The 21078-nt window shown below is 46.0% G+C and overlaps 2 protein-coding genes across 2 annotated transcripts; one reads left to right on the forward strand and one right to left on the reverse strand.

Moving 5' to 3' along the window:
- The first annotated feature begins 1088 nt into the window (after positions 1-1088).
- Positions 1089-12813, forward strand: LOC149362534 (LHFPL tetraspan subfamily member 6 protein-like). Its single transcript, XM_089569747.1, has 2 exons — positions 1089-2727; positions 11707-12813. The coding sequence occupies exons 1-2, from the start codon at positions 2115-2117 to the stop codon at positions 11931-11933; spliced, it is 840 nt and encodes a 279-aa protein (XP_089425873.1). The 5' UTR covers positions 1089-2114; the 3' UTR covers positions 11934-12813.
- A 3476-nt stretch (positions 12814-16289) lies between these two features.
- On the reverse strand, positions 16290-17732 carry LOC149362535 (uncharacterized). Its single transcript, XM_089568325.1, has one exon. It carries the CDS (start codon positions 17730-17732, stop codon positions 16290-16292), a length of 1443 nt encoding a protein of 480 aa, XP_089424451.1.
- Between the last annotated feature and the right edge of the window lie 3346 nt (positions 17733-21078).

Here is a 21078-nt window from a genome sequence, read left to right on the forward strand (position 1 = left end):
ACGGGAGAAGTGAGGAATTCATTATGTCAAGCTATGTCACACAATCAGTTTTCTTGCGCAAAAATTAAAATCGGTTATGACCAGTGGAGACGCTGAAACTCTCTCGCTCTCATATGCACCTGAACTGTGCCGTGACGGAAAGGAGAAAGAAGTGAACGAAGGAAGAGCAGAGGGGACATTGTCTACAACCAGGGGATCCTAAACGTGCACTCACTCTAACCTGATAGAGGAAGGCGCACGAGAAATGAATGTGCGATGCAGAGCAAAGACATGAAAATGTTTTCTGCAGAAAAGTTTTGTCACCTCATGAGCAGTGATAGTGAGAGAGAATTAGCTTCGCCAAAGCAATTTGTAGTAGCTTTTTTCCTGCACAGCTATTCCCTAACTCGCTATGTATGAGGGCAGATTTTCTAGGAAAAATATTCTTACACCTTTCCTTCCTCCCTATCCTCAAAGTGTGACTGAGGTGTCCACCGCGATGTGAGATAGTTACTGCGCCTTTCGCTTCCTGACAAAAGAATTTAGAATTCATTAATCTAGATAGCGATGGAGACGTATCAGCAATTAGATAATACAGTTGTATTTAAATGTCGATGTATGTATACAGCGACTAGCAGATAGGCCTAAAATAGGCTATCACGCTCTCTGCGGACGGCAGTGGGATGCCGACAGCTCCCTGACACATATGGGGAAGCAATGAAGAGGGAAATATCGAGCACTCTGCCGAAGAGAGGGCGACGATACCGACGCACACACTGGAATGGCAGAGGCACCACGCCGCGTTAAGAAAGGGGAGAGAATCGGGAGCAGCAAAAAACAGTCTAAAACAAAGGAAGCCAGACCGGTCGAAGGCTCCCATTGCCTGAGCGGGGACGCGCAAGAGCTGAGGAGAAGGCAAGGGCGCATGCGCTCTCCCTTGGAGCAACTGCGGCGCCGCGTTCCTTCGCGCGGGAGCGCCGCCACTTGTTGGCCTGGCAACGCCGGGCTTCGGGACGCGCGGAGGAAGGGAACCTGGGGAAGGCGGAGGGAACTCGCGTCTCGGGGTTCGTGCTTCTCGGGGAACGGTCTCTCATTCCGATGCTGTCGCGCTGAAGGAACCCGCCAGCTCTCCGGCGGCGCCCGCATCGCGGCGCAGGCGTTTGTGCCGTTGCTGCGTTCGTGCCCTCCTGTCTGCACGGTGGGGATGAGGCGCACTTCCGCGTTCTTCCAGCTCGACGGTGTGTCCAGTTCTCTTTCAATGGGAAGCTCATCACGTGGCATGGCTGTAGGATTTCTGGAATGGCTGTTTGCGGATCTGGAGCACAAGAGTACCAGGGGAGGAAAGGAAGAGTGGTGCTGGTGCCTTCACCTGCATTGCTCACGGCTGCGTCGGCGTGGAGATTGAAGCCGTTGGTCCTGCTGCAGTGCTGGCCTGTGTGCTTGCTATGCCAGTTGGCTTTTCGTTATTGATGTGGATTTTCGCAAACAGGATTCTAGAGAACATTTGAAAGACGCTTGCGGATGCCAACGTATTGTCTACGTGCATTCTTGGGGATCCTACACTCCCGCGCGGCAGATCAAACCATGTCCAAGCTTTCTGCGAGTTTGAAAACGCGGGGGTTCTCTGTAACAGTACAAATAAGGTAGTAGCCGCTTCAGCCAATAGAAGATGCAGCAGCTGAAAACTCAACAGTGTGGTGTCAAGGTCCTGGAATACATCATATTTCTGTACTAGTGCAGTACTCGTGCGCTACTTTGAACGTCATTCGTCTGGTAGCAGCAGACATGTACATTTACAATTCCGCTGATTCAGGTGGCGTTTTCAGAGCTCATGTGCTTCCGTGTGCTTAAAATAAGAATTCACCTAGAGTTACAGATGTGGTAGAACTGAAAAACTGCGGGGCAGTGTAAACGGGGCTGTGGATTTCGGAAACCGAAAGTCGTTGCAGTTGGCGGCGTATATTCAAAAACAGTCCACTTTGGCATTATTAGGAGGCACAGCAGCCAAGAGTTGGCCTGAAGTTATTCACATCAGTAATGAACAGAGCTGTGGTTAAGCGAGTGACATCCCATAATAAGCGAATAAGTGTCCGTCCGAAGACTTTGGTCCCAGCTGTAAAACGTGAACTTCATCAATGATCATACGCAAAGAATATAAGCCACCCACATCTTCTCAGGATGTTGGGCAGGCTGTAGAAACCGGCCCTCTCAAGTTGCAAGAATTGTGCGCCGGTTCTTCCTCAGCGGGCGCTCTGTGCGCAGAACTGCTTCCTCCTCGTTCCCAACACGTGCACGTGGTCTTGAGAAGGACTTCATGGCCAGTATTGGTAGTGTGGGCGCTACTGTCTACTCTAGTGGCGCTAATGAGCCTCGTGAGCCTGGTGCAACCTGAGTGGCTAGTACGCGAACGAACGGACGTGTCCAGGCCTCCGCTCACCTACGATCCTGATGACTTGGCCTACATGCTCGGACTCTACGGCGCCTGCTACACGGACACCGAGGACACTAGCGGAGTGCTGGTGAAGGGTGACGCGCTGTGCTACAGGTTCGTCGAGGCCTCGTCGGTCCACGAGGAGGGAGGTTCAAGGTTCCCTTCGGCCGCATGGCGCGCCAGCTTCCTGCTGTTCAGCTCTGGCTCAGCAGTGTTGTGCATCGCGGCAGTTCTGGGCATACTGTCTCTAGCGCTGCATGGAACTGCGAATAGAGTGGCAGCTACTGGGGTCATCGGACGTGCTCAAGCAGCAGGAGGTAAGGAGGCGCTTACTTTTTCTAGCTGTTAAAAGTGCCGTAGTGTCGCGCTGGTGCCAATTACAATTTGAAGTTAGCCAAAGCGTTTTGGATGACCGCGCGTTTAACGTTAGATAGGGAAATATTTAAGTATGCGGATCTTTAGTACGCTCACACTAAAACATCCCATCTCACATTTCGACGATTTTCGTCTGTCTGGAACCTCTCTTAATGCCCTTGAGGTTGCTTGGGAAGAGCAATCTGGGGATCACAAGCCACACAAATGGCAGCACCTGCCATCGCAGAGCAGTGGCGCATCGCTTAACGGCTTCACCACTGGGCCAGGAATGCCATGAGGACCCCCAGCAACCTATGAATGTAAATTAGGCCATGACCAGTTTCGTATATATGCGTATTAACTTATTATCGCGTTCGCGCCATTACCTCAAGACGTTGCTTAAGTCTGACTTCGAGACCTTTGTCTGAAGTTCTGGTTTTGGCTTGTTGGTTTAGTTGCATGGCTAGTGTGAGCAGCGCGCAAAGACTAGGACGAAACCAGATTCTATCGGCGCCCGATGATGATGATGATGTCCTCAGGCTTATCGGCGCCTGCCCTCATAGCTTTTGTCTTCGTCCTCGTCCCTTCCCTACCTAGTGTGGTATTCCGCCGGTTTGTTTTTTTTTTTTACGATAAGGTTTTGCACTCACTTAATCGCTCGCTTCCGCGAACAGAGGCCTGTTCGGCTCTTCAGAACTATGTTCACATAGTCAGTGAGGAGAACGCAGGACAGTTGGAACCTATGTTTTTTTGTTTCAATTTTTTTAACATAATTGGAATGTAGCCTCACTGGGCCAGAATGCAGGCAAATGCCTGAAAAGGTAACGAAAGTTTTTCAATTTTTGTTTTCTACTGCTGACTCTTCCAACCCTGGCGCTATGAATCTAAAATAGATAATGGTTGGTTGCGTGCTGTTGATAATTGGTTCTTTACCCTAGTACTATTAAGGTGGTTTATCGCCCACGCAAAAAAGCTAGCATTCATGTGCCAGAGCTGCAACCCAGCACCTACAGTGTAAAATTCTGCATGATTTATTTTGCCACTGAATTGCGACCGGCATTTTTGGACGACAATAGGCTTTTGCCTTCCTTGCTGCTGTTTCAAACAGAATCCTATCTGTCATCTGTCAAAAATGATGCGTAAGTTTTTGCGTAAGCATTTGAGATGTGCACACTTAAAATTTTTTAGGTTCAATGATTGATTGAAATAATTGTTTGGTGAGTAGGTCCATAAGTAGTGGGTCTACATTCATGTATCGCGTTCCTCCTGCGCCATGTTCCGCTTATTGTGCCTTCGTTTGATAAAACTTTTTTTTGCCAGCAGATCCTGAAATGAGCGTGATAGATATGAATTCCTGCAGATTATCATTGATTAAAAATCAGTCAGTGAGCACTGTCAAAGACAATTCTTAATGCAGTACTCACTTTTCATTTATTAACTTTCATTCAAGTGGCTTGCAGAAAAAATAAACGAATTAATTGCGAAATCAGTACGCAATGTATGCCCTTAAAGAAGCATAATTTTGCATCGAAGGCGCCATCCCATCCTTAGTTCTTGAATAAGAGGGCGAACCAATAAAAGACAGCATTGTGAGTTTATAACAAGGCTATACGGAATGAATTGCTCCTGTTCTGGATGAAAAACCACCGGTTATGTTTATACCTTTATCATTTGCGCTCACGATTAGTAGGCAATTGAGCTTCCTTGCAGATTGAGGTGTCTCATTTTTGGCGATGGCCGACGCATCAGAATAATCAATATACGGCATATATTAAATATCGCCTGCGGACTAAAATATAATTGACGCAGAACAGAGGATAATAAAGCACTGAGAGCGATAAAATGGGTTGTAAGTACTTGTTCACCTGCAATTCTTCATGAATGCTGACGGAAAGGTCTTTTTGATCACAGCGCACAATAAGAGAACAAAGACTGACAGAGTAGACACCAGATAGCGCTGACAGCAACTAGTTTATTGTCACGCAAAGCACTTGCAAGTATACAATTGGGCGCATATGCGCGCAAAGAAGAAACATTAAAACAAGGGAGACATCAAGCCCCTCTTTGACAGCGGCGAAGGATTACATGCTAAACAAAGCTGCGACAAAAACAAAACAGAAAATTAAAAGCAATATTGCACTCCGAAAGGACTGAGCTGATTAAGTTAACATGTGAACCGGCAGGCTTGAAACAACCGTTACTGGGTCGCTATGCTTAAGAAACGGAGCTCCATGTCACCGAACAAGAAAGATGACGTTTCGCAGTTTCGCCAGCTTCGACTCTTTCTCTTGTGGTCTTCTCGGCGCACCTGCGCAAAATTTCGGCCTGCTCAAAGAAAGGCCCCTGTTGCTTGCAGCAATGTATGCCTAGGTATCTAGAGGAAACAGCGACGTTGGTACTGAGCTCGCTGAGCCTCTTATTTAAACGGCAAGATTATTTAGGGGGGAAGGATTACCGAAGGCGCTAATTATGATTCAATGAGGTGTTTCCAAGCACAGCGCAAGTATCATACTACTGCCAAAGGGCAAATACGCACCACATGAGATGTCAGTTGCCTTCAGAAGTTTCGCAGCCTTTCGACGACACCTCAGCTACTTCTTAACAAGTGGCGTTATCAAAGGTTCAACAGGAACAGATGAACAAGATCTCCCTCAGCGAGTGCTCATTATTTCAAGCCTTTGTTGCCTAGTTAGGCGTTTCAGGAAAACTGAGAAAACTTGCAATTTTTCGCGCTTTCGGGCTGTGTGGAAAAAAACAAATTTTGATTTGTTTTTTTCTGTATATGTGGTGTGGTGTGTCAGGTTTAAGTTCCAAAACTTGTTCATGGGCTAATATAGACGCCGTAATGAAGGCACCGTATTAATTTTAGAGGTCTCGGGTTATTTACCCTGCACTGACATCGCGCAGCACAGGGCAATATTTTTTATTTTCCCTCCATCGAAATCCAGCCACCGCGGCAAGGATTCGATCTGCATCCTTGGGTTCAACAGCCAAAGGGTTCAACAGCCATTGCGCAAGCCACCGCGGCTGGTCTTTCACCAGAATCGTTTTGCAAAATGGAGGTTCACTCGTTGCTTTCCCTCAATTTTATTACATGACGCTCACCTTTTTCACGAAGGTTCCTTTAGTTGATCGTGTACACGCGTCGCATTGAGCGCTACATGTGCATTACGTCGCATAAACTAAATTTAACCACTTGCATTCGTTCCCAGCGCATCGCTTCGCCCCAACTATTTGCTCGGCCCAGCGCGGGATCCAGAATATGTGCGTTTTTAGCTTTCGAGCATTTACGGCCACAAGCAATTCACAGTATTCGCTCTGCTTCTCATTGTAGCGAACCCCACCGGCAGTCATAACTGTTGTTTTTTTCTTCGGTTTCAGTGACCCATGATCCTAGTAAAATAGATACCTCCTCAGGGAATGACCCCACGCGTGATCCCATCCAGGCTAGGTGAACCCGCCGCGATGACTCGACCTCTGCGCTTATATGCACCCCACCACGAAAGAAAGCCATCTTTCAGGAAAATAAAGGAGGCTGCATACCAAACGGGACAGGGCTACAACGTGGAGAGATTTAATCTTTTTCTGCAGTCTCAGTTGCCCGCCAAGAGTGAAGCATCGCAGGCGGGGGGCTGGAGATTTCCGACCTCGACACCCTACTCTTGGCGCTCCCCTTCCTAGGTCCTCCCTCCCTTTCTATTCCCAACCACACCGCTCCCGAACCCGATCAACAGGAGTGGTGGCTGAGTCACAGAAGATTCACTGCCTTGTCGACAGTAAGAAAGTGCTTCCCTTTTATTGTCTTCTTTTAGCACCAGGAACCTTGAGCCCCTGTCCTGTGTGCCAAAGTGCAGTTTAGTACAAAGGCTGCAAGCAGGCCGTATTGATGACCACATAATCGGTGCGCATTCCCTCCATCGGTGTGGACCCTCTTTTTCTGGACACTGTCTGGTGAAGTTTACATACATACATACATATATACAGGAATTTTATTGTAAGATATATATATATACAGTACATAGCCTGTGCCCGCAGAAGCGCAAGCGCTTGTCGGCGGGCCATGGCAGTCACAACAGCATGCGGTCAATACAAGACGCTGAAAGTGCACAATTTACAATCGAAAAAGAAGAAGAAGAAGAAAAAATTAGCAATAACCCAAAGACGAAATATTACATATAGTTCAGTCAACAAATTTAGCGATTGATAATTATGTAAAGCAAAGAAAATCTGCAGTTGATAAATGGAACACAAATTTCAAAAACAAGATAGAAATTACAAAGCAACTGAGTATTTCCTTTCTTTGAAACTTTCTAACCACGCTTGCAGTCCAGATTTCACAGGTATATTACTCTCCTGACCGGCATCAAACAAATACGTTATATAAAACACCCATAGTTTCTCTCCAAGCGTGGCAATCTTGGATCTCTCAGAGAATTTGAAGCGATAACTGATGAAAAGCTTCCGTCAAGTTAAGCTTGACAGCGTCGACATGAGCGCAGTAGAAAGCTGCGAGAGAACCGCCGCTTCCGACTGCTGCCAAAAACGTGTGCTAACCAATGAGCCCTAGGAAACAGAGACGCGTGTGAAATGAAGTGGCAGCGCTTGAAGATGTCCATTTCTTGCCATGTTTTTCGAATAGGCCGGGCAGCTAGGGGGTGCGCTCACCGCAACGTGGTGCAGCTATCATTTCCGCTCTTGTGGTCCGTGGGGAGGGTGCAAGTTCGTCAACGCGTGGAGCGATTGCTTTGTGGGGCTCTTTAGGCACGAAATACTTCCAACTACTTTTCTCAGAAGTTTCAGCCGAACGTCGCCCCTAAATCGCGGTGAAGTTGATGACAAAACCAGCGAGGTGCAAAATCGAAAAATTCGTCCGCATTATACTCAGCAGAGAAATGCTCTCTCGGAGCTCAAAGCGCAATTCAAACGAAAGGCGGCGCAAGCCAAGCAGCTTCGTAACCTGATATCTTGCACCAATCGTGAATCGACGCAATAACAAGTGCGATATGTTATGACTGATGTCTCTATGCTAGACGACACACCCCTTAGCGACTTCTTATAGATGGAGGCAATTCGGGTAGGCTAGCAAGTTTTTGGTAACGACCCGCTTGGTATGGCCCACGGCACTGACGCTGAGAGGTGCGCCGCAAGGGACTAGCATCAATGTAGTGCATCACTCTTTATGGCTTGTGAGTTTGTGCTGCGCCACCAGTGCCGGTGGCGCTGTTGTGTAGCAGTAAAAAGCAGTCTTAGAGCGAAAAATTTGAAGGCGTCTTTTATAAATAGTGCGAAAGTTACGCGCGTTTAACGCCGCAGAAAAATAGATTTCAATTTGTTGTAAAGGCCGCATTTGTGAGGCCGCATAGGAAAGACACATGGCGACAAAAACGGTTGAATGGGCCTCTGAGGCAGAACGCAGAGGCGTTTCACGCCGAGAAAGTAGCAAGGGAAACCCAGCGTGTTTCATATCTTTAAAAAAAATCTATTGACGGCGACACAAGCTATTCAAAGAGACAGAGAGATTGAATGCGCTGCCCAGCCCGAAAAAAAAACGGGCGTTGCAGGCGATGGCATGTAAAACAGCCATGTGCCCTGGCAGCGAGCCATTTACAACGTGCGGACAGGGTCGTATAGGTGTAAGATGTCCTACGGGGCGGAAACGTGGAGGCCAACGAAAATGGTTCAGCTTAAGTTAAGAACAACGCAGCGAAAGAAAAATGATAGGTCTAGCGTTAAGAGACAGGAAGCGGACAAAGTGGGTGAGGAAACAAACATCGGTAAATGACTTTCTAGTCAAAATCAAGAGGAAGAAATGGGCTTGGGCAGGGCATGTAATGCGAAGACACGATAACCGCTGGTCCTTAAGGGTAACGAGTTTACTGCACGAAAAGACAAGCGTAGCAGAGGGCGCCAGAAAGTTAGGTGGGTGGATGAGATTAAGAAGTTTGCTGGAATACGGTAGCCGGAGCTGGCTAATGATAGGGTTAATTGGAGAGACACGGAAAAGGCTTTTGCCCTACAGTGGGCGTAGTCAGGGTGATGATGATGTTGATGATGAGAAAATATTATGCCAATTTTGTGAAGAATTTCTCGTTTATATTTACTCTTGACAACAAGAGGCAATGTAAATTTTCCTCTTCGTTTTAAAACATGACACCCACTCCATGGCCTTGCGACGATGATGTTCGGTTTTAAGCTGGAACTCGCGGCAAAGAATCGAGGCCGCGGTGGCGGAAATTCTGAAGGAGTGAATTTGGAAAGCGCCTGTGCGTTTTGCGACGTCAGTGAACGTTAAATAAGCGCAAGTGGCAAGATAAATTCGTACCTATTAACTACGGTGTCTCTCTGGCCTTTGTTCTACTTCAAAGCGTTAAGCTCCGCATACAATATAGCACACAAGCGATACAAAGAAATCTGAAACGCGATTTTTTTGTGTATTTTTACTCTTAAGGTACAGATGCTTTGCTCAGGAGTGGCATGCGTAGCAGGGTGAGGCAGAGAGTAAGGATGGCCGATGAGATTAGAAAGCTTGCGGAGATAAGGTGGACGCAGCTGGCATAGAGCAGGTTTAGTCGGAGGGATATGGGAGATGACTTTGCCCGGCATGGGCATAGGCAGGTGATGATAACGATGCGTTTGTCTTGACTATTGCTGGGCTCACGAATTACATCGCCAAGAAATGATTTAGCCTTGCCGGCACATACTGGTAGCACACCATTCATTCAGCGTGGGCTCCTAGCACTCATAAGAAAAGATGCCTAGTAGCAGATGCGCGGTTTTGGGGCTTCATAGTTTTCGGAAGACTTATGCAATGCTTTATCAAGTGCGCTTTGTTAAGTGATGGTTTTGATAATCGATATGCTCGGAACCAGACTGTGAATGCAGTGTTCCCATTTTTATGTTCGGTTTCACTTATTCGTTTGTCCGTCATTCTCGCTTATTCGTAACGATTATCTGCCTCCCCATTTGATGGCTGTCGTTTGCTTCCGATATGGTCTACCTGCCACGTACCTGCAAAGTTTTCACCTAAAAAAGACAACGCACATGATTGTAGTTCACGCCTTTAAAGAGACGCAGTAAACAAATGAGTGTGGAGTAGCACGCTCTATTGTTTGATCATAAGCTCGGCTTTACGTTGCAGATGTGTTCGTACACTGAAAAATATTTAAAACGCAGTGCTGGCTGTTCACAGTGGGTCTTGTTTTATTAAGGTTCTTTTGTTGGCACAACTCTAGGTAGTTTTCAGAGAGTACTTAGAGAGCAGATACCACGCGTGCGCTGCGTTAGACCATGTTTTTAAATATTTATCAAAACATTTCGCACGACATCCCAAATGAAGAGATTAAACAGAGTTAAATGCATGTGCACAGCCACACAAAATGGTTTGATTGGCCCGTGTTTTGGATTTTAGCTTAGCTAGCCAATTACAGGAGCTGGACGAAAAGTTTGGAGCCAAGTATTACTCTTTTGATCCCCTGTATTTTCTCCGCACTTTTCGCATCTGTGGTGAAGCAGTGTCACTGCATATCGTTCTCTATAATGCATTCCTTTAATAGTTTCACTCATGAAAGGCGACAACATAGCTTTGCCAGTGTAGGATGACCGGAATAAGGCAGATAAGAGAAAAGTTTAGAGCCGCATCCTCTGGTCACTGTGAACACTACGCTCGGAGGTAGGGTAATTTGTTACGTAGCTAAATATCCTCACAGTTGAGCTTTTTGGAATGCTCTCTCCCAATGACGGTATTGGACTTGCCTGAAGGCTTAAGTAACACATGATTTTAATTGCCTGGCGTTTTGCAATGTAATCCGCCTCTTGAATTCCTTCAGTCTTTCAGAAAACGTAGGTTGGGACCTCTTCCATACATGTCATCTGCGGGAACTTTTTCAACCATGGATAATGTCAATATTTTCATTTGTCTTTTTACCTTTGCTTCAGTTGTCGGTCGACGCGAGATTGCATACTTTACATTTTACGCAACCAAGTGGTCCAAGAAAGGTGCCCAGCAGACTCTGAGACATTGAGCAGAGACAATAATAAATCTTTTTTTCTTTCATAACGCTGTCGCGTTTCTAGCCATCTATCTTTTGGAAACTATTCTTAAGTGCAACTGAGAGTGGATTAGGGCTTCCACGTATTCTTTTCACATTCTTCTTTATATTACTATTGACTCTACAGTGCTGCGGCATGATGTTTCGGGCAAGCTACATTATCTCATGCCATTCTACTTTTAAGACGATCCGATTGGTCCCCATTTGTGATAGACTGCCGTTATTGTCTCAGACCCACCATCTGCCTATGCTACGTAATCTGGAGCACAGTTCTGCCATATCTCTCCCAGTTCTTTTAACTCTTTCAAAAGCAGTTAACGAGTCGGAGCTCGTTAGTGATGTGGTCATCAGTGCGGGAACTCGCCATTTTCACCTACGTTTACGTCTTACGAAAGACGGAAACGCGACATATTTTTCTGCGTATGGAAAGACACCGATTTAACAGACGTACATATACATGCGTTAAAATATGGAACACGTCGGCGGTATAGACGCCTGGAAGCAAAATTGGTGGCCGGAAAGCGCGGAAGAGGCGTAACGGTAGGACACCAGAAGGCACTTTCGGTACAGCTTTCGTTTTTTAGGGTTCAACGTCTCGAAGCGAGAAATTGGCAATGAGGAACGTCGCAGCTGTGGTGCCCTGATTAACTTTGACCATCTCGGGTTCATTAACGAGCACTGGCATCGCACAGCACACGGGCACCTTCGCATTTCGAAATCTTGGCACATAAATGGCTGGGCACCATAGTTCACCAAACAGGGTCAATGAGTCAAGATCGTATTTGAACTGTATTAACTTCAGAACAAACACGAAGTGGAGAAACTGACACCAACCATAGGTGTGCACATACGTCCTCAGTCTTTGTTTATTGTGCACTCTTCTATCCTTCGCAGTGCTGCTGCAAGCGTCGGCGCTCGTGCTCTTGCCCTGGTGTCTGGGCAGTCCGTTCGCCCAGGACCACTGCGGCAGCGGTGCCGCAGCCTTTTCGCTCGGACACTGCCGCCTGGGCTGGGCTTTGGTTCTGGCAGCAGTGAGCACCATGCTCGGACTCTACTGCCCGCTCCTGGTGCGCTTCGTCGCCTACCACGTGTACGCGCCATGTCCCTGGAATGTGGTCTAGAATGAACTGAAGACTGCACGCGATAGTACTGATGACGGCTGTGTGGTGTGCCGGACTATCGTTCGTTTGCTTCTCGGCAGGTGTGGACGGCCATTCGCCGCCAGAGATCCTGATCATGTACATCTATTTATTCATTTATTTATCACCAGACGGTAGTAGCAAATTTTGAGTTGAAGAATTTCGAAAGACGAGAAAGGGAAACGTATGTGGCCTCGAAAATGAAGTGCCTGCAAGCTCAAATATTAAGGCCTCTATTGATTTGCTTTTTTTTCCGGTGTTCTAACCTTGTGAGAACACGTTTGGTGCATTTATGAGGTTCCAGACACCTGTCATGAACTGCGAGCTCTCTCTAGGCGCCTGACACAGCACGATTCCCTCAACGAGACGTTTATGCTGCGTGAAACTTTCGCTGTGGGGTACTCTTCCATGGCGCGGTCACAGCTAACAAGAACATTACACAGCGCATTTCAGAGAGAAAGGCGCCATTTATCCATGGCTTACCAGCATTGCGACTAAGCATAGAAGTATTGCGCCTAACGAAGCAAATAACGACTTTCTTTGTGCAATAATCACGCCATTTAAGGGTATCGGTGCAATGAAACCATGCAGTAAGGTTCAGTTACCAAGAAATAATTCGCTGATAGCGTTCCGAGCCCAAATAGAAAAATACTGCGTTACATTAGAGCGTGTATAAAGGAAAAAACATTGTCTTATGCTCTAGCACCATTATGCTGAATAGTTCCAAGAAAGCTATGAGAAATACCCAGTGCAGGTGATGTATACAGTGGAGAAGAGCATAATTTGGTATTTGTACAGGTTTGGCTAGTTCATGCATTTTGGCATGAGAAGGTGCTATGGAGTATCGAAGACATGGGACAAACATGAAATAGTAAATAAAACAAAAAGTTCTAAACAAAAACTGTTCACCAAGAACAAAGCACATCGAATAAAGAAAATAAATCAACTTTGGAAGAACCTCTGATTTTTTTTTTCGTGTCTCTTTCATCTGCACAATTTAGCCCACCCTCTCGAACGGCTGTTTACAGTTGTTTTTTTATTTATTTTCGGGCCCAATGTGCTTTTTTCAGGATTATCGGAGGTACGGAGCTCAGTCTTCTACGGGGGAAGTGGCCTCGAATACCGGAAAGTTGATCTAAAGCATTGAGGTTCTATATATGAGCTGGCGGAAAAGCTAGCGCCACCGATTATGCGAGTTTCTTAAAGAGCACCTTATCCACCGTGGGAATACCAGGAAGACAGCGTGTCCTACTTGGCTTGGCCCTAAAACATATCTACGACTGCAGAAAAACAAATTTTCGCAAATTATAAAATGGAACGAAGCGTTGTTTTACAATCAATATGTCCTATAATAAAATATGCTTACTGTATGTACATTGCTATAAATTATCAGAACAGCACATAGGCGTAAACGGGCATCGAATTTGCCCATGGCAAGAGTGAGCTTTATCTTCAGGCCGCCAAGTGCAGTTAACCATAGAAAATTTTCTTTCGTCTAACAGACACACTTTTTAGAGCAAATATTTGTTCAAAAATATTGTTAGCGCTTACAATACTACACTTTAGAAGCTCCCGTTTCCGCATTGTGAAAAACAGAAACGCTTCATTGATGTACTAAGCTATTGCGGGTTCGCACCCTGTGTCCCAGCCCTCGCATTTCTATGAGAAACTACTTTGCACGCCATAAGTGCTGGCTCTCGCCATGTTCTGGCGCTTAGCCTTCAGATTTCGGCAAGTAAAACAGGAATTAGGAAGCGGAAACCTGTCCTACCACAAGTAAGTGACGTCCGTGTTCATGCTTACAAGTGCAACAGCGAGAATCTGCGGAAGTAATTCAACAAGTGGAAGTCGTTCCTGCATGCAATGCGCAGCCGCCACCAGTCTTCTAATAAGCAAACGCAGTCTTTGGCGTGTACGGTTAACGTAAGTTGCGCTTGTCGAAGTACCTTGCGCTTTTAGAAGGTAAACGTAACGGAGACTCCTATGAGAAATGCACGCTTTAAGCACTTCAGGCCGAGCTGACACCAGACCCGTTGCTCAGCTCACTTCGAGTCGAGCGCCTTCAGATGCTTCAGAAACCAACGAACTGCGTGCGTAGCTGCATAGATAACAGCGCCACTACAAAGTCCGCAAAACATTAGTAAAGACTACAGTGATGAAAACAAAACCGAATAACGAAAAAATCCCATCAGTAGCACAGTCAACAAGCCACCACATGTCAATCCAAATCGCTGTCTTCTCGACATGTCTCGGGCATCCATGGTGGATGAAGTGTAGAGCCATCAGCTTTCCCTCTAGCTTTCTCTTTATATCCTGTAAATTTCATGATTTAAGGAGCTTAATACACAACCCATAGCTTGAGTCAATAACAGGTTTGCACGACCGAGATAGGCTATACGTGCAATTATCGTACATCTAAAGCAGACAAGCACCTTTTTCTATACTGATTTGTGCACAGATGATCTGGGCTTGGGCTATTTGATTTGCGAAGCTGGGGAAGAAGCATCAGCCAAAAAAAGTTTTTTTCTCCTCCAGCATGAATGCCGATATATGATGTGACAACTAATGCCAGAGGAAGGTGGTGCTCGGGAATCTTACACCGGTCCATTTACAAAAGTGCATAGGTCTCTGAAAGCTGACAATCACAAAAGCATGATTTTTCACACCGCCTATATACGTAATAAAAACGATAAAATCTCAATCATGTAAATACACAAAAAAGAGAAAAAATAGGAGCATGTGTGAATGCAAGTCAATACCTAAAAGGACGGCATTAAAAACGCAGCTAACTTTGCGCTTAAAGGAGGTTGTTACAATTCTCGATATTGAAAACATCAGTGACCCAATTTGGTCGTCCGCTGGAGAAATAATAATGCAGATGAAAAACTGTGCTATTAATGATGGCAATGGGGACAGAAAGTGTGAGCTATTTAGTAGCGGCTTTCTTACAAATTCTTGAATAACACTACATGCACTACAGTTCACACTAAAGTAACATGATCTCAATATATCTACCTTCAAACGCAATTCTTCACCTCATACCGACGAACAACTTGTTCAGTGGGTGCATCTTGATTTTGTGACGGGCTAAACCGAATTGGACTGGGAAGCATAAATGCAAAATTGTTTTCCCATATGAAGCAGTGTTACGGTAGACAAACATAATTTACCCTGATGAATAAAAAAGGTCTTGGTATTACAGCGATCGTAGTGTAGTCTTTGATAACTTTCGCTCTCTATAGCTACCCTATTTAAAATCTCTGCTATCTCTACCGTCTGACTTGCAAAAAAATAAGTTTCTGCACTATTCAAGGAAGCTTCCTAGTTATGTAAGGTCATAAAAAAGGAACTACAGACCTAGAAACACTTAAATAAAGTGGGCGACATACTCAGGTGCTTCTGGTGGTACATTTCAGCATTGGAAATGTAAAGAAAGCCGACAGGTTAATGTTGCAAAGGGTGCGCACGAAATGAACCCAAATGAAGCAAGTATGGCAACAAATTCGTTGCTTGGTCTGAAACAAAGCCTGCTATGAGCATTAAGTAGGCAGTTACTAACGCAGTCCACTAATCATATAATTGCAGTTTCGAAATCCTGCCGCCTTGGTTTGCTTAGAGGCTGCACGAAAGCTGGAAGCAAACATTTATCGCTTCGTTCATAGAGTGTCTGTACTGGTGCTTGAACTTCTGGAGGGGGAAACTTCTAGTGAGGAATAATGCAACAGGCAAAGAGTTCGGCTACCGGCTGAGTTCTTAAAGCCTTAATATTAGCCCCACAGGCTCGTGGGTGCCGAAATCTCACCAAGCCGATTCCGCCTCTAGGTAAATTTGTTATGCTTGAGTGAGCGCGCTTTCGGCACTATTTACAAGTGACACTACATTTTTAGTCACGTCGGTAGCGCTAGATTTCCGCACCGACGCAGTAAGATAGGCATGGGTAAGTCTCCCTGCGTGAGTGTCGAATTTTAGCGCTCCTGAAACGGCGTTTGTGCGCCGACCAGCGAGATCCGCTAACCATGTGGTCTGGACGTTTTTTTACTCTCACAAATGGTCGGGATTCACAGGTTATGGCCTCAACCTACTCAGCTTGAGCTTGTAAGCCTAAGGTATTATGATAAAGGATGACTGATGGCACGCACTCGCGGTAATGATTTCTTGCCCGCTGAAGTACCTCAGGAGGCGTAAATCAATCGTAAGCTCTCAATAACAAATCGCTTATGTGTGCCTACATTTCTGGTTGAGCACATAAAAGAATACTGAGCACAATACAGTTTTAACACTGTTGTAATTTCCGCCTACTTGTTCTATAATAAACGTCACATTAGAAGTTCGCCGCCATCAATCAGTGGGGCTCCATACATCATCGTCACAATCAAATGGTTTAGGCTGGGCGCAAGAGAATGTGTTCAAGAAAGGGACAAAGTTATGCAGTGGTACGTTGACGCGCCACTTGCGGGGTGTGATTGCCATGGCGTGCTGCACCCTGCGAGACTCATTATTTCCTTTCTCACAAAATGCAGCCACGTAATTGTAGAAGAAGAGCTCCCTCGATGTCACTGGAGCTTCCGGAAGCTGATAGAAAAGGCGCGTCGCCTTTTGCCTGCGTAACGCGCGCTCATGTAGCTCATAGAGAGGTACCAGCACAGCGCTGTCCAAGAAGACTTCTTCCAGACGCCTTATGGTCCACTTGCCGTTGGTTTGAGTGCGGCTGCCAGCCTCAGCGGCTGCTTCAGCCTCGTACTGTCGTTGAAGGCATTCGCTGATGTTTTGATATAACCTTATCGACGCTTCACTCCACCATCCCTGCGGCACTAGGCGGCCATCAAAGATCGAATTGCTACGCAATAAAGCTTTCAGCATGGCCCTGAGGACATGGACTAAAACGACAGGGTAGACTTGGAACGGAATCTTGTTTGAGATGGCGGTAAGAAAAGCAATGGCTGCATTAGTGATAAATGCGAGGTTATTGGTTGGCTGATATTCGCTGTCCCAGTCGAAGATAGACACGTCGTAGAGGTTGTCATAGGCTTTGGTTATCTCGCCGCGGACCTTCAGTGCATCCCAGTATATGCTGGACGCGTAGTAGAATATATTGAACACTGTGCCGAGTACGGTGTCGTTGAATCCCAGAGCCAACGCGGGCGTCTGCCGGTACCTCTCGTATTGAACAAAGTTATCCCTGGTACCAAACGCAATCGCCATTGTGTCGAGTCTTCGGCGAGCATGCTCCACGTCGACTATGAAGAACCATGAGCGTCCAGAAACTAGCAGCTCTTCTAGTACCGAACGCGCTTCGTTAAACAGGGCGACGAATTGACCATCACGGTGTCTCCGATATAGGTTGGCAAACTCTCTACTCAGCGTAAGCTTCGCTGCAATGCCTACGCCGTAGCGGTACAGCTTTTCCAACAATATCGTGCACACAGCAACGTGTGCGTCGACATTCGGAATGCTATAATGGTGGAAAAAGTCGTACAGGAACGTGTAGTCCGAAGGCATGAGTGGTGAGAGCATGACCATAGCTTTGAAGCCGACGTAATTGGCGATAATAGACTGGTAATCCCGAATGCTGAAGAGTGACTGAAAGCGGCTGAAGAATACAGGATCTTCTAATATTGTGACGGCGGAATTCGTTATGCTGCCATCGTCAGCGAACAGGAATTGCATGTACCGCAGCCAGTTCCAATGTTCGCTCTTGGGCAACTTTTTTATGGTGCTAAAGCCCTTCGCCATGGATTCGCCGGGTGTGCCTTCAAGGTAGTTCAACTTTTCCAGCGTCATTTCAAGACTGAGAATTTGTTTGGCCACGCGGGTACCCATAAACGCTTTGCTGTACATATTCAGGGCACGGATAATAATCTCTTTATAGCGGCTCGTTGCGAATTTCTTGGGCCATAACACATATCTTCTAAGGAACGTAGCAGGAGCTTTGAGAACAATATACGGCTCGCTTTGTTTGCCTTCTCTTCCAGGGAGTGTGACCTTGAAGAGCGTGTGAAGCATCAAAATACGGTCTCCTCTTGCTATGACTTCGACTATGTCACCACTGAACTTCGCGTAAGGCCAGCCTATAAGATGAAGCGTGTCCAGGACTTTCGACCAGGCAGTCAATGCTTCGTCATCACTCTGGCCCGTGTGGGCAGTGGTGCACTTGTCATGGACCCACATTGCCTGAATAAGGAAGTTTTTTTCAATGGATAGCCGGCGGCTGCCCTTCAGTCTGAGAAACCTCTTCATGAATGCGTTAATATCCATGATTAGCTGCTCGGTGCTGAACTGAGCGTACGGCAACTGCTCAGTCGTCAAGTTGACTCTGTAATACAAATGACATCAAATAACAGTATCAATACCTACTATACGGCAATCTCTTTGTCCCAAGATCTTTGACATTCCGTTAATCCTGTCTAGAAAGTTGTTACATGATATCATATCATGATATCATGGCCACCAGAGCAGCGATTGGGGAAAAGCGGGTGTACGGGCAATGATAGTTTGGTGAGGTTATTATTTCAGTCCTTAATGGCAGCTGTTTGAGCAAGGAGTAATGTATTATATATTGATATAGTGCAGGGCGAAGATTTTTGTGGCAAAATGGCTAGCGCTGAATCAATAACTTGCGATTGAACTTGCGCTCCTTCACGTTAGCTGATAGCTGAACGAGTGGCTTTCCCCATTTCCGCACGATCGCCTCGCAGGCTACCAATGAAACCTAGGCGGCAGTTCTAAAAAGTCGCATTATGATTTCTAGTCCTGGTATATTCACAGATTTAATCTTATTATTTTAACATATCTCTTAGTTTTAGTAATAAATCGGGCAGGACGCTTCTCACGTATGCACCGCAGAAAAAATATCAAAGTGACTCACTCAAACGCTGAACAAACATGTTCATAGAAGTCTTCGCACGGGGGTACCGGCTTATTGCTTCGGCTGAAGAGGTAGTTGGCGTTCCAGCGGCACACCTGAGAGGTGCACTCGTCGGGATTTTCCCCCGAGTAAGTAAGCGGAGGTTCTTGATAGCGGCGATACAGCTGCGTAGTGGAATTCAGCGTCTTAGATAGGACGTCATCTCACAAGTAACGCTCAGGTCGGTTTCTGGTTTATCCAACGCCAAGTAATGTCACTACATGCAAACAGCAACCAGCGCCCAAACTTTGTATAACAGTAATACGATATTTTCCGCAACCAATGCCATAAACCCACTCTGTGTCGGGAAGTGAGCCAACATAGCTCGTTATCAACTGAAAATTACCAGCGCGTTAAAATTTCGTTGAACGAAAAAGACAGTCTAGCACCAGCGACTATTTTAACCCGAATTCCACAGCTAATGCGTCCAGTGCTTCGCTAAGCTCAGTTTCGAAAAACAATGGGAAAGAAGAAAAAAAAGCAGCCGATGAGACATTAAGTGGTATGAACTCTTCCCTTCGTCCACTTTCTTATTTCCTCGGTTTTGAAATGATCGCGAACTGCATGGACAGTTTTCAGTAACTACAGCGCTTGAGTACTCGTTTGTCTTTCTTTTGGATGGGGAAGGCGCTTGAAAACGGTGAATAAAACTGACGAATACAATTCATTCGAAATAAGGATGGCGAAGAAGAAGTCTTCGTGCAGAGCTTTAGCCTCAGACCACCAAGATTCAGAATGCAACCCTAAAGCAGAGCTGCGAAAGTCGTACGATTGTTAACGGCCGTGCTGACAAAGCAACGTCAAATTGACCGCCATATTTCCTTTTTTTGTTTTAGTTTTATGGGTTTTAGTGTCCCAAAGCGACTCAAGCTATGAGAGACGCTGTAGTGCTGGGCTTCAGTAATTTCGACCACCTGGTTTTTTTTTAATGTGCAATGACGCTGCAGAGTACAGGAGCCTCTAGCATTTCGCCTCCATCTTACTCCAACTGCCATGGCAGGGATCGAAACCGCGTCATTTGGGTCGGAAGCCGAGCACCATAACCAGTAAGTAACTGAGGCGGCTTTTATTTTATTATTGCATTACAAATGTGAAAAAAATATAAAAAACAGCATCTCGAAAGTCAGCTCTCTGCTCGGAATTCGAAGCAGCGTCGTAGTAACACATTCGGGCTTCGTTACTTTAGGGGGGCGTAGTGGCTACGTTTAAGGGCCCACCAGCGTTCTGGCGTCAGCCAGAAATGTTCTTCGCTATTATCCTAAATTCATGAAGCTAAAAACGGATGGATTGGCAATCCAACAGTAGCTCTTAGTGTACACAAGCACATAACTCAATTATTTTGTATTGATTAAGCTACGGACGGAATGATTGGCAATCCAACTTTGGTTCTCACTGTAACGAAGCACAGAACTCAAGGTTTCACGTTAAATTAATGGACGCAAGTGGGCTCGCACTGGATTTGCAAGAGGTTGAGCAAATGCTGCCCTCCACTTCAGCCATGATAATACACCAGACTTTGTTAGTAAATCGAATATGTTGACGGAAATGGCGGTTCACCCGTACTCACAGCAGCAGCCGCTTTTGCGCTCTGTTCCTCGAGGGCTGCAAGACGTGCATAGTGGCTGGAGAAGACCACGGCGCCGAGGAACAGCAGGGTGATTATCAATGCCGTGATAAGCAGGGCGCATCGAACTTTGTCTGTTGGCATCCTGCATGATTGCCTTGCCCGGTCAGTTGCCGGAGGCTGTTGAGGCTGCATGCCGTGGTGGCCCCTCTAGCTCAGGTCTCTTTAGAGGCTGTGACGGTTGTTGTGAACCTCACACAATGGCGCATTCTTCTTCTTCTTCTTCTTCTTCTTCTTCTTCTTCTTCTTCTTCTTCTTCTTCTTCTTCTTCTTCTTCTTCTTCTTCTTCTTCTTCTTCTTCTTCTTCTTCTTCTTCTTCTTCTTCTTCTTCTTCTTCTTCTTCTTCTTCTTCTTCTTCTTCTTCTTCTTCTTCTTCTTCTTCTTCTTCTTCTTCTTCTTCTTCTTCTTCTTCTTCTTCTTCTTCTTCTTCTTCTTCTTCTTCTTCTTCTTCTTCTTCTTCTTCTTCTTCTTCTTCTTCTTCTTCTTCTTCTTCTTCTTCTTCTTCTTCCTCCTCTTTGTAATGGCACATACCTACGGGTGGGGGGGGGGATTGGCCAAGGTATAGTGGTATAAATAAGGAAATTTCCATAGGATTACGG

The sequence above is a fragment of the Amblyomma mixtum genome, chromosome 2 (genome assembly GCF_055824585.1).
Source record: "Amblyomma mixtum isolate Tamu chromosome 2, ASM5582458v1, whole genome shotgun sequence".
Lineage (NCBI taxonomy): Eukaryota > Metazoa > Arthropoda > Arachnida > Ixodida > Ixodidae > Amblyomma > Amblyomma mixtum.